General features: G+C 45.3%; 1 protein-coding gene across 1 annotated transcript; it reads right to left on the bottom strand.

The window, feature by feature from the left end:
* Nucleotides 1-3,259: 3,259 nt before the first annotated feature.
* On the bottom strand, nucleotides 3,260-6,835 carry LOC149330800 (uncharacterized). Its single transcript, XM_089559502.1, has 2 exons — nucleotides 6,830-6,835; nucleotides 3,260-4,092 (listed from the first exon to the last, which is right to left on the bottom strand). Exons 1-2 carry the CDS (start codon nucleotides 6,833-6,835, stop codon nucleotides 3,496-3,498), a joined length of 603 nt encoding a protein of 200 aa, XP_089415628.1. The 3' UTR covers nucleotides 3,260-3,495.
* Nucleotides 6,836-13,063: the final 6,228 nt, after the last annotated feature.

Here is a 13,063-nt window from a genome sequence, read left to right as displayed (position 1 = left end):
AAAGCGACTCACGCTATGACAGGGAACAGTACATGGCCTCTAGAATTTCGGCTCCATCGAAATTCGACAGCCGCGGCCGGGATCGAACCCGCGTCATTCGGGTCAGCAGCCGAGAGCTATAACCACTAAGCCACCGCAGCGGCTGCATATGCAAATTAAATGTTTATGCAGGTGAGACTGGCATCGAAATGTAGCAAAACTTTGCATGGAATTTGCTTCTTGAACATTCATTGTCCCTTATATTTCACCTCGAACCATCACTACAGAAGGCTCGAAGCAGCAGTAGAGTAAGCAGAGCCTGCCCTAGTGAAGGGCCAAAGAGTTGCAGATGCAGACTGTAAATTCTGTACAATTTTAATGCAGTGATATGCTACAAATACTTCTTCGAGGGACAGGTATAGGCTCAAACTAGTATCCATAAAAGGACACTAAGTGAAAGATATAGACAAACAAGATTTTCGTTGCCTGTTCCTTATTTGATAATGTGTGTAAGTTAGAAAAAAAACTAGTGATTTGTTCAAGGTAAACAAATGTCGACAGATGAAAAATGTTTCTACCAATACAATTCTGATCTCGCTGTCGAAACAGGCAAATGTTGGTTGTGATGGCACTGGTAGATCGTGAAGCATGTTAGAAATTTTTATTTATTAATCAGTACTGTAAGCCTTTCAAAGCCGCAAACAGGAGAGGTTCATTCTCAAGAGCCACTTGAGGCGCCGACGCACTTCGGCCGCCGACCTTCCACATGGCACTGCGTAAAACGCTTTGCCGTTTCCCTGTGCGATTGCTGCAGTTTGGCACACTGCACCCAGTCATAGCTGACGAGTGCATCCGTCACTGCCACTTCAGAACACCAAACCTGACGCCACAGGTGTACACGGAAAACAAATGAATGTAGCCGACGGCGCGGGCACACATGAGGCGTCGAGCTGACAGCTCGCTCGGCGCTGCACCTGTGAAGTCAGCTTCTCCGCGGAGGGTAGAACACATGACGTCACGAAAATCATGTGACCGCCTCTCGGCGAATGGCGTTCGGAGCGGCGAGGGAAAACAGACGCGCAACTCTGCTACCTTTGGTAGCATATACAGGAACTCTAACCCTCTCAGCTCGAAGGGAGCCGCTGAAATGTACACTCGACGTTGCCTCGGCGGGCGCTGGTTCCGTTACATTGCACATATTGCTGAACGGCTGCTCCGAGCATTGAACAAGAACTTGACAACCATATCTTATGCAACCACTGCTATCGGCACGCAAATCAGGGAACTAGTAGATGGATCTCAAAACATTGAAGTCGGCATGCAATGATGGAGCATAGTATTAGCCGATAGGGCTGTATGATTTGCGACTAACAGGAATAAAAGTGAGGCAAGATATTACAGAGCGAAGCCATGGTTAGGATTTGATTTGATTTATTGGGGCTTAACGTCCCAAAGCGACTCAGGCTACGAGGGACGTCGTAGTGAATGAAGGGTTCCGGAAATTCCGACCACCTGGGGTTCTTTAACGTGCACTGACATCGCACAGCACACGGGCCTCTAGAATTTCGCTTCCATCGAAATTCAGCCGCCGCGGCCGGGATCGAACCCGCGTCTTTCGGGCCAGCATCCGAGCGCCGTAACTACTGTGCCACCGCGGCGGGTCCATGCTTAGGAAAACATTTATTTTCATCTTCAGAGCTGGCACAGCCTCTGTCAATACTTGGAAATGTATGAAGAAAATAATAGCACTTTCCGTTTGAAAACATTCGAAGTATCTGGGCCATCTGTTCTCACTGCGCGAAACACACCAGATCAGAGAGATCCCTTGCTCTTTGCAACTCCGATATCGTTTCAGATATTTAAAAGAACTGAAAAGAATAACAGGCACTGCTTGTAATGAAGTATACAACATTGTCGTGCGCCTCACAGTTCAAGGGATGGCAGTTGTAGCCTTAAATGCTTTCGAGTTGACTTGTGGATGAAACGAGATGGCTTGTCATTTTGGTTTGTCAATTTCTTTGTGTAGTTGACGAGAATAATTCGGAGAAACGTCTCAAAAATGAGGTGTACTAAGCATTTAGTGTGGCTTCTGTCAACCCCTTCCGGGTAGCATAGGAAGGGTGAATCTTCTAGATGTGCACATGGTTCAACGATTAGTTACAAGGCTTCGAGAAATTTTAGATCGTGGGAGATATTTGGCTGCCTTTTCAAAACAAAAACAAAAAACGCCGAAATCATTTCCAGGATAGCTAGAAACTCCGGCTCTGGATAGTGAACTTCACGATTCTCTTGACAACGCCGAAATCTGTAGAGGACTGCTAGTGTTGTTCGTCGCCACAAGCACGCTAGCAAGGCGCGCGAAGCATGAGGCAGGCGCATAAATGACATCACGTGGCAAACCTTTCGTACACGCGTTTAAGTGCAGTGACACAGAAGTACTCCATATGCGATGCTTCACTTCACAAGTTTCTGAGACGAATATCCATGAAAAGTCCGATGCAGAAAACTTCCTGAGAAACGTGACCCTGCCAGCAAGACGCACGAAGCATGAGGAACATGGCAAACCTTTCGTTCACGAGCTAAGCACAGCGACAAAACCAACACGTGAAAAAATGGACTCGTGCGCGCCGACTGCTTAAAACTGGCTCTGGCGCAGCCGCAGGAAGGGTCGGCTCGCAGCGGCCTCTCGCGGACATCAGCGGTGGGGCAGCGCAGAAAAAAATGCTTTGTTCTCTCGGCGCCTGCTCAGGCCGTAAGGAGTGAGCGAGAAAGCGCGCGCGTCGAGACCGGCCGTGCCCCGGCAAGGCCGTTGGCGCGCTTGCTTCGAAGGTGCAGATCGTCTGCTCGTTGAAAATAATGCCACGAGGAAGAGTCACCGCTTCTCTTACTAAAAACCGTAGTGGAAATGCTTCATCAGCAGCATTAGAAACAATAATAAATGTTAACTCGTCGCTTGCACTTCCGCTATCTTGCTCTCGTCGCTTGCTCTTCCGCTAGATTTTGCATAGGAATTTTTTAAAACCCGGCCCCCAAATATTCAAGACCCGGTATAGTCAACGGTTTTCATTGAGGTGGTGCTAGCAAGTTACAGGCACGGTTACCGACAAAGGCGTTTCGGTAACTCACACGACTTTATTGACAAATCTTTGTCTTCCTGTCTCCGTGCGCGTGCTGATGTTGCCACATCTTTGTGGACGTCCGCGATAGTTAGCAGTTCGTATATTTTCCGATGTTATGCTGGCATTTTCAGCACATTTTATACGTAGCGTCCGCATGAATGCCAGGGGGTGTATAATGACAAACAAAAATGGCGATATGTTCTCAACTTTATTCCCGTTTAATAAACAGGCAATAGCTGCGATGCCACCAGGCTGTCTGCTTAGAAGAACATGAAGAAATGGTTCAATTACAGGCGCGGAATCAACCTGTTGTTCAGCGGATGGACGAAAAGCACATATGGTTTTTTTTTTTTCAAATATGGAGGAACACAAAGAAGTGCGGAAGCTCTATATTCCTTTAGCCATGGATGCCAAGGCCAACGCCGCCGACTCCACCAGCGCCTCCAAATCCACTGTGTCCAAATCCTGCCTGGTGTCCGCCGGCGCCTCCCTGAAATCCTGACGAACCCTGCTTGTTGCCGGCGCCAAAGGTCTTGCCGTCGCCAGATGAGAAGCCAGAGCTGTGGCTGTAGCCCTGGTTGTTGGTGTAGGACTTCACGTTACTACCTGCGGCTCCACCGGCAAATCCAGCGCCCCCAAGGTTGTGTCCAGCCGCACCACCCTGGAATCCACCCTGTTGGCCTCCAGCGCTGGAGCCAAAGCCAGACTGGAATCCATGTCCTAGGCCAGTGCCCAATCCGGCACCGACGAGGCCGGGACCGGCAAGACCAGCGCCTCCGAGACCAACGCCGCCTAATCCAAGGCCTCCGAGACCGGCACCCCCTAAACCAGCGCCTCCGAGACCGCCTCCGAGACCGGCGCCGTAGCCGACGCCTCCGAGTCCACCGAGGACTCCACCGCGTGCTTCGATGTCCTTCTTGTCTTCTTTCTTGGCTGCCTCTTCAGCCAGTGCCACGTGCGCCACGAAGGCAATCAGGAGAGTTGTGGAGAAAAACTTGGGATAAAAGAGAGGACACGAAAATTAGGGCACTTAGTCACTTCAGGCAGGAAGAAAACTTCCAAATACCTTGGGATTGTTTTTTACATCTTTAAAGATTTTTTTCTTCAAAAACAGTGAGCTATACGTAGTTTTCGTCTGCGAACGTGGATCGTACTGCAAGGTAGACATTATGTACGTGGTAAAGCGCAATTAACTCGTTAAAGCAGGAAAGCCAACTCAACGAGCTTTGCAAAGCGTATTTTTGATTGTGAATATTTCGAATCACAATGCCGATTGAGAAATTTAAGAACTGCGGTCGCTATTGATTTTGACGCCTTTCAGTCTCGCAGTATAACCTTGAGTCTTAAGATCAAAATTAAAATCTTTCTTAGTTAATTTAGCTTAATTGTGAATTAATCATCAAAATTTACCATCAGCCTGCAGAGACAACACTGAATTATCTCGCAACCTTTAGAATAAAAGTTTATAAAGATATTAAAAATCAGTCCGTATGTGTCTAAAGCCTCTCTAGATGCATGCTGGAAGAGGTGCTGAGGAAATTTTTCTTCAGGTACGTGATAAACTGTGGGCTCTCTTGTGCCAGAATTCCAGTAGAACTAATTAACTGCGCTCAGAGACTGGAGAATAGAGGGGATATGGACAAGTGCGCCCTAGCAACCGAATGCCTCGAAAGCACTTGGAGCTAGTGGGCACGAGCATATGTCCCCTTCGTTGTATTTATTTTTAGCGTTGCTACTCAGTGCACGAAATCACTCAAATCGCTGCACTTGTAAAGCTCTGCGGTCATACATACAGGATCCGTGGTCTTAGGCTCGCGAAAATAGACACATTTTTGTTTGCTTCCATCATTCTTGCAGTACAACAGGTGACCTTCATGAAAAAAAAAAAAACAGGCAACCGTCAAAAATGTACTACGCTTAATTTGTTGGTCGTTACGAATGTACAAATACTTTCCCAAACAGACAGACCTCTATTGAATGTTTTTCGTTTGAAACTTACTATCCTGATTGTACTTATATACAATAAGGTGCTCGAATGCCTACTGCGGGCAGTCTTATGCAACTTTTTGTCTCAGTTGCGGTGATCAAAGAGCTGCGTGACTTAAACTGTGCTGAAAACTGAGCTCACATTTTCTGCTGAACAGCAGCCCTACACACGTTAAGGGAAATCAATACCGAGGTAACATGGAACATTCAAATAATGTAAAAAAATATGTAAGTTGCTGTATTGTATCATATTACACTGGAACGTTATCTTAATGTTAATAGTTGACAAATTAATAGCGTTATACGTTGCAACATAAACATTGGCTCAAAATTTAAAGGGAACATTGTGCTTTGATGTGTTTGAAATGTTATAATAATTAAAAATTTGCAGATGTTACATGTTGCATTGCCAACACTAGTTTAACATGCTAACTAAGCATTGTACTAATCATAATCATCATCATCAGCCTGATTACGCCCACTGCAGGGAAAGGACTCTCCCATGTGTCTCCAATTAACCCTGCCCTATGCCAGTTGCGGCAACCTATTGTCTTGCAAACTTTTTAATCTCGTCCGCCCACCTAACTTTCTGCCGCCCTCTGCTACGTTTGCCTTCTCTTGGAATCCACTCCGTTATCCTTAAGGACCAGCGGCTATTTTGCCTTCGCATTACATGCCTTGCCCAAGCCCATTTCTTCCTCTTGATTCCAACTAGGATGTCATTTAATCCGCGCTTGTTCCCTCCCCCACTCCGCCCTCTTCCGATCTCCTAACGTTACACCTATCATTTTCTTTCCAAAGCTCGCTGCGTTGTCCTTAACTTAAGCTGAACCCTCTTTTGTTAGCCTCCACGTTTCTGCCCTTAGGTGAGTACCGGTAAGATACAGCTGTTGTATACTTGTACTGATATGTCATTCGAAATCATTTCATAGTGCTAAAGTCATAAATATAAAACATTACAAACATATATAAAGCATTCTCTCTCAAAACGTTTCCCACTATTGTTGCAGCAAAGATGTTCTTCCCCCAGCAGTAGTTTACAATAAATCTTTTACATTGTGTATGCCACATATAGAATGCAAAGCCCAATTATTTTGTTTAAAAATTTTGTTATTGGCTAATCGTCACCCCTCACGAGGCATCAATTACGGCTCTCTAAGCTTGCCTTCATGGCATCCGTTCGGAAGTACGTTGCATATATTGGTAGGGATGTACAGCATGACTTAGGTGTCGCCCTCGGGTTGGTCCTTGCAAAGCGTTCATTGAGTACTGAACCTTCACAATCCGCCTGCCTGCGCGATCATGCAATGATACTTTACCATTGTAGAGAAAGTTGCAGTTATGTTGTTCTAGTGCTTAATTACTGTTAAGGGCACGATTTTTGAACGTTTATTTCTAACATGTCAGGAACTTTATAAACAAAAAAAGACATTAAGAACAGTGAATTCATCTTTGATCGGAACGAAAAAAAAAGGTTACAAACATTTTTGTTCACTAGAAGTACTGGATTGTACATGGCTCTATTTGTAGCAAAGTTTTAAGACTGCGTAAACATTGCATTTCACCTGAAACACTAACATTGTTACCTTTGCAATGCTACGTTACAGCAGAAACCCTGGGCAGTAGTGCACGTTAAAGAACCCAAGGCAGTCGAAATTTCCGGTGCCCTCCACTACGGTGTCCCTATAACCTAAGTCGCTTTGGGACGTTAAACACCCACAAACCATAAACCAGTTGGAACTCACCTTCATCTTGAAATTGACTTAGAAGTGCTGAACGAGGCGTCGGGGTGGTGTGGTTGAACGTTCAGTTCGCTGTGATGCTTTCCACTGCAGTCTCGGCAGCCTTTTATACTCAGTGGAAGTTGAAGTTGCAACAAGCAGCGGCAAATACCACGCTGGCGTACTTTTTGACCGAGAAGGGGACTCCGGGCAGCCAGAGGTGTTCCTGCCATTTTTCCCCTCTCAGCATCGAGATTTCCATTCCGAGAAGTTCCTTCCTTCGCACAGTTTAACGTCCCTGCTTCGGACAAATTCGTTGCGCCCCTGTGGAGCCTATGACGTCCGCTCACCTTGAAGCATTCTGCTCATTTCACTCCTTTCCTGTTACTGCGGCGTTGCTGTTTTATTGTTCCGCTCGGACCCTAAACAAGTCCAGGCTTCGTATTACTCGAGAAACACACCACCTGATCCGTAAACACGGCATCTCTTGGAAAGTGTGAGCACAATGTTTTGAAACACCCTGTTTGTAAATAGCCATCACATGTACACAGCTTGTCAATTAATTAAAGCAAAATAAGCATAAAGAGTTATGAAATATTCTTGGCAATTAGTCCTCGTCCACAAATATACCACAAACTATTTTGAATTTATCGCGCTATATTACTTTCAATTCCTTTCGCATGGTCCCTAGTCTAGCCGACAAGGCTAAGGGCCAATGATTCACATTTATGCTTTTCTGACTTTATCCAGCGAAATAATAATTTATTTCTTTGAACTGAATTGAATGTCTGGTGCTTCAGATTGCTTTAAAAGTTTAAAAATTGCAAGTTCGAAAAAAGATGGTTTCAAGAACAAATTGTTAGCCGCAGCGGCAGTCAGTTACAATAAAACTACCCTGTTTAGAGCGTCGAGTAACTAACATTAATTAAATGAGTCTTTAATTGGTCCAGTCCAGAGTTGTTGCAGTTGTTGCTAATGACCGCAACCAAGACGCTGATATATCAGCTTTTAAAACGAAAAAAAAAAGTCAGTCTCTAAACCCGGCAGCCAGAGGAAATCCGGTGTTTTTTTTTGTTTTTTTTTTTTGTTTTTGTTTTGCACAGAATCGAGGTACACAGGGATCACCAACTACGCGGTTGTTGGTTATTTTTTTACTTGCAATATCTCAAAGACTCCCGGGGTGCGGGGTTTTACCTGAGAAGTAGGCTGGAACGAGTTAACAAAAAAAATTACCGGACGCTGAGGCAGTATATGATCTAGCATTAGCTGTAAGTTTTGTTTTGTTTTGCACTAACCATTTTATACCAACATATTCAGCATAAGAAGACGAATCGTTTGACACAAGGTCGGATGTCCTACATCAAGCTATTTGTTCGTAGTGGACGTCTGAAATTCTAAGAAATAATTGTGATTTTGGAGACCAAAGGTTGTTGGTACAAACCCCTATAATGTGCTAAGCTTTGATTCCACGAGTAATTTTACGCTCCATAACACGCTTAATCGTTTGTTACCACTACGAATATTCTACACCGGTTAGGTGGTCCACAATCCTTGTTCCAACGGTACCACTCAGTGGCCCAATTCGGCTGTTTGCCCACTGGGGTATTTATAAGAAAACGAAGGTATAATACTCTATGCGTACTTGTACGCGGCACTTGGGTGGTGCTTATAAGTATAGCTCGTTGCTATGCAACCGGTTGGGTCACATGGTACGGTACCACCCTTTTACCTGGTAATTCGCCACCTGGTAGCTGGTGGATACCACCCATGGTTAGGTATTATGTGGGCCATATTTGTCACGTTGTATGAAAATTATGTTTATGCAAACGCTAACCACTGTGGCCGACATTTTTCGACAATGGCCTTGTGTTGCATACTCACACGACCGCGATCTGGTTAGAGTGAAAGATGGTGTTTACGGTAAGACAGTTGCAATCGATGGCTGTGCTTACAAAAAATAAAGGTCGAAACCTTTGTGCTTAAAGAAACTGGCCAAATTGGGAAAGTGTGTATATCACAGTAGAGTACGCTGGGATCTGTGCTGCTACCATTGAATGTTGAGTTTGCCGTTTCTGCATGCTTCCTTTCAATGGATGGCCTAACACGGCAGTCGTTCACAGAACGTGCTTTCGCCGCCAACGCTGGTTTTATTATTTTTTGCTTCTCATTATCCACACCTTTTTAGGTAACAGCAGTGCCCATGCGAAAGAGCGCAGCTCGAGAGGTACCGACATGCGTTTTGGTTTCAGTTCAGAGTATTAACTACGTTACAAAGGCTACTCCCGCAAAAACCTGGTCCTGAGATAAGCGTTAGGAGTAAATTACTGTTAGATATCGTCCACTCCACCTTTTACATACCTATACGTGCCCTAAGGTAAAGAAAGAATGACACTGCCAAGTTCGCATTGATCAGCACCACAAATTGAGAGAAAAAAAATTTTCTTGCTTTCGATGAATGTGGGTTTCATTCATATGTATGTCATAACCAGCCCCACATTTTCCCTTTTATTCTACACATACACACAAGCACGTGCGCTCGCACACACGCACGCACGCACACGCGCACGCACACGCGCACGCACACGCGCACGCACACGCGCACGCACACGCGCACGCACACGCGCACGCACACACGGGCGCACACGGGCACATGCACACGCACACGGGCGCAAGCACGCACGCATTCGCACATGAGCCCAACGCTGTTGTTTCCGGGTTTGATTTTCTGTTATTTCAACAGTAGTGCTCATTGATTCTTTAAGTTACAAAAATTGCAATCGCTGGAAACCGCAGTTTCAAGCTAAAGGTGTAGCTATCATGCCCTTAACATTTTCCGTTTATTACTACACTTCGTCTGGCGCATATGAAAGTGAAAGAAAACTTATATGGCCGCAATGCATGGGACGCTCACTTTAATCGCTGCATTTTTTCACGCCCTTAAACCTTGTATGCTTACCGAAAGGAAGTGACTGTAGCTTACTTGTCTGGTTCTATTTAATCTCATGAAGAAAGGATACAACTGCAGCAGGCAATACCTTTCATATTCTGAAATTTCTGGCTGGCTATTTTAGTAAACCATTTTTTTTTCAGGGCCGACTTTTATTGACAAGACATTGGCAACGCTGATGGACATTGTCAATTAACGCTTGAAGTTTCGTACCTATCCAAACATGCACTGACTTCACCAGCCTTCCTGTGCTTTGAGTATCTTTACTTTCAATCAATTCCCGGCTGATTAAAAAAACCTACACATAAATTGATTGGTACCGTTCTAGTAGCGCAACTACCCTGCAACTCGGCGTGGCCTCTGACGTCACCATTGCGAACGTGCTCCCCGTATACACATTCATTTGTATGCAGGTGCGATAGGCGCGGGTAAGCGCCCTTATGAAGTGTGCGTTCGTGACTGGAGACGGCGGAACCTCGAAAGCAACCTGTATTAGTTTTGTTTCCAATAAGCACTAGCGAAAGTTTACAGGGACGTGGCATTGTGTTGGGAATGCTATTAGTCTAGGAGCTGCTGCTGCTGCTGCTGCTGCTGCACATCAAGTTTTGTGACATCCTTTCATGGTTGTGTTTGCGGATCCGTCCCTAGTACCTACCCGTCTGTCTGCATCCAAGCAGACACCACTTCAGGCCATCTGTAGTCAGATACAACTCTAGAACGAAGCGGCTTTTCTCTGTCGAAGGACACCGGTTCTAGCCAATGGCGTCGGCCGATTATCACGACCCTGACAGCGTGACAACGAAGGGAATAGTAGATGGAAGCGGATAGACCCCTCACTAATCGTCTGGTATATATATACAGGTTTTCCCACTGAATTTGATCCTAGTGCCAGTGGAAATAATCTACGTGCTGACTGATATAATCTGCGTGCCATGAAATTAATCCGAGCGCAAAACATTTAATCCACGCGCCAGCGTATTTAAGCCAAGCGTCAACTCAAACAATGCGAGCGCCAACCAATTTAATCCCAGTGCCAACGAAAATAATACGTGCGCCAGCTGTTTTAATCCAGGTGCCAACCAATATAATCCACACTCGAAAAACGAATGCTGTAGAAGACTCCAAAGCATAGAACACGAATGCCAGGAATAAAGATGAGATAATTTTTCAAACCATGCGATGCCTAAGCGAAGTGTCCACATATTGCATAGCTGTCATCAATATTATAACCAACACTGCTTTGATACAAGTGTTTTAAAGCGCCGTTTAAAGCGCACAATATCAGTATTAAAAAACTGCACAGGGGCTCAGTGCTATGGCTTACTGGCTCTTTATTACGACCATAGAACGGAGGAGGGCAGAAATGCACACACTGTTTATAATGGAACATTGAATCCACTGTCTTCAATAAAAGATGAGATTATTTTGTCAGATAGTCAAAGAAAGTGTTAATAAACCGTACCTTAGATTAGCCCTACGTAGTTTCGTGTGAAAAAAGGTACACAGCCATTGATGGAAAGTTCCAAAGCAGAAGGCAAGTTTTGCGCCTCCACTTCCTGTGGATTGTCGTCTGCTTTTGGAAAATATGCTAAGACAACAGAGAAAGACATAGATATGTGCACTCATTGCTAGAAATCTTTTAACTTTCTTTTTCAAGAAATAAGATTTATTTCTCAGGCACGTAAAAAAGCATTGTTAAAATACAGAAGACAAGAAAGCTTCAAAGCAGACGGCGTTGTGTGTGCCGCATTGTGGCTGCATTTGCACAACGGAGTAGAGCCGGACGGTGGTGGTACGCACTCGTATACTATAAGCAGGTGATAGTGTACGACTTTTCCTTCATCTCGCATGGACATTAACGCGCAGTATTTTCTTCCATGGAAGCCGATGAGCCGTGCTCTTACGTCCTAATTGGACACCGAAAACGAGGACCGCCATTCAAGCGCCCAGATGCACCAAGAAGAAAGAACAGCAAAGTCTCTGAACATGACAGGGCCAGAATTCTCGATATGTCAAGGCGTGGAGGAATGTGAAAAAAATGGCAGACACGCTGGGCATCAATTTAAAGACAGCAAGATCCATTGCAGCTACCGATAGAGAGGTGCTGAAGAAAGGCGGAACGTCGAAGAAATTCGGAAAAGAGGTTGTAGCGGTTCTCAAAAATATTGTGGACAACAACCCTGCTTGCACGCTAAAGCAAATAAAGCAGGCGGTGGAAGGAGAATTGTCCGGAATTGCCATCAGCATAAGTAGCATTGATCGCCTACTGGATGCGCATGACTACTCTATGAAGTTGGTGACTCAGAGGCCGATCGATCGCAACAGAGATGACGTGAAACGCGCCCGCAAAGCACATGCGCAGTGGCTGCAGTGTGAAGGACCCCGCTTGTGCAGGTTTTACATTGATGAGACCAAATATAACATATGGTGTTCAAGGAGTTTCGGCCGTGCGGTTAAGGGCCAACCTCCGGTGCAGACGACGACTGGCACCAGAGGCGCAAACCTTAACATTATCGCCTGTATGTCAGCAAATGGTGTCATACATTGGACGGCTGTCGACAAGGTTCACTGGGTCGTGTTTAACGATTTTTTGAGCGATTTATCAGCCCGTGTCGAAAGTGAAGAGCCTGGTTCAGAAGCCGTTTTTATTTTTGATAATGTTCCCTCTCACAGCCATGCGGAACAGGCAAGCCTGGCCAGTCAGCTGCACTCAATCAAGAGGCTGCCTCCTTACAGGCCATTTTTTAACCCTATAGAGGAAGTGTTTTCGAAGTTCAAGTCTGAAGTCAAAGCTTTCCTCAGCGAGCGGAGAGACTTGGCGCTCACTACTCCGACCGGACTGACTAAAAGGGAGCATCGGCGCAGTTTGTTGCTCGACGCTGCTCTACACTGTATGCAGCAAGTACAGCGAGTAGAGTGCGCTGCTTTCGACCGCCATAACTTTTCTTTTATACCAGCAGCTTTGCGTGAAGATGACATGTAAAAAGTGTGAGGTCACTCTTTGCGCCACCTAATGTCCTACAGAAAGTAAAACTGCATTTCAAAGACGGCCCCTTCTGTGCTTGTATAAACCTAGATTGTTAACACCGCTATAAGGCAGCCGCCAGTAGTTATTCTTGACCTAGGCTGTAAGCTCCGGTGCAGCTTCGCTCACTTTTCCTTTTAAAATTAAATAAACCGTAAAGGGAAGAACCGTTACTCCGGTTATATGATTCGTTATACCTGGAAGAACTCTGTATTACACTATTCCCTTTTTGTTTCTGCTAGTGGTGTTGAATCTTTATCAGAGCCTCCCGAAAACATTTTGCACC

This window comes from Amblyomma mixtum, chromosome 9 (assembly GCF_055824585.1).
Source record: "Amblyomma mixtum isolate Tamu chromosome 9, ASM5582458v1, whole genome shotgun sequence".
NCBI classification, from domain to species: Eukaryota; Metazoa; Arthropoda; class Arachnida; order Ixodida; family Ixodidae; genus Amblyomma; species Amblyomma mixtum.
The sequence above is the reverse complement of the archived record's forward strand: the minus strand, read 5'-3'. Positions and strand labels throughout refer to the sequence as shown.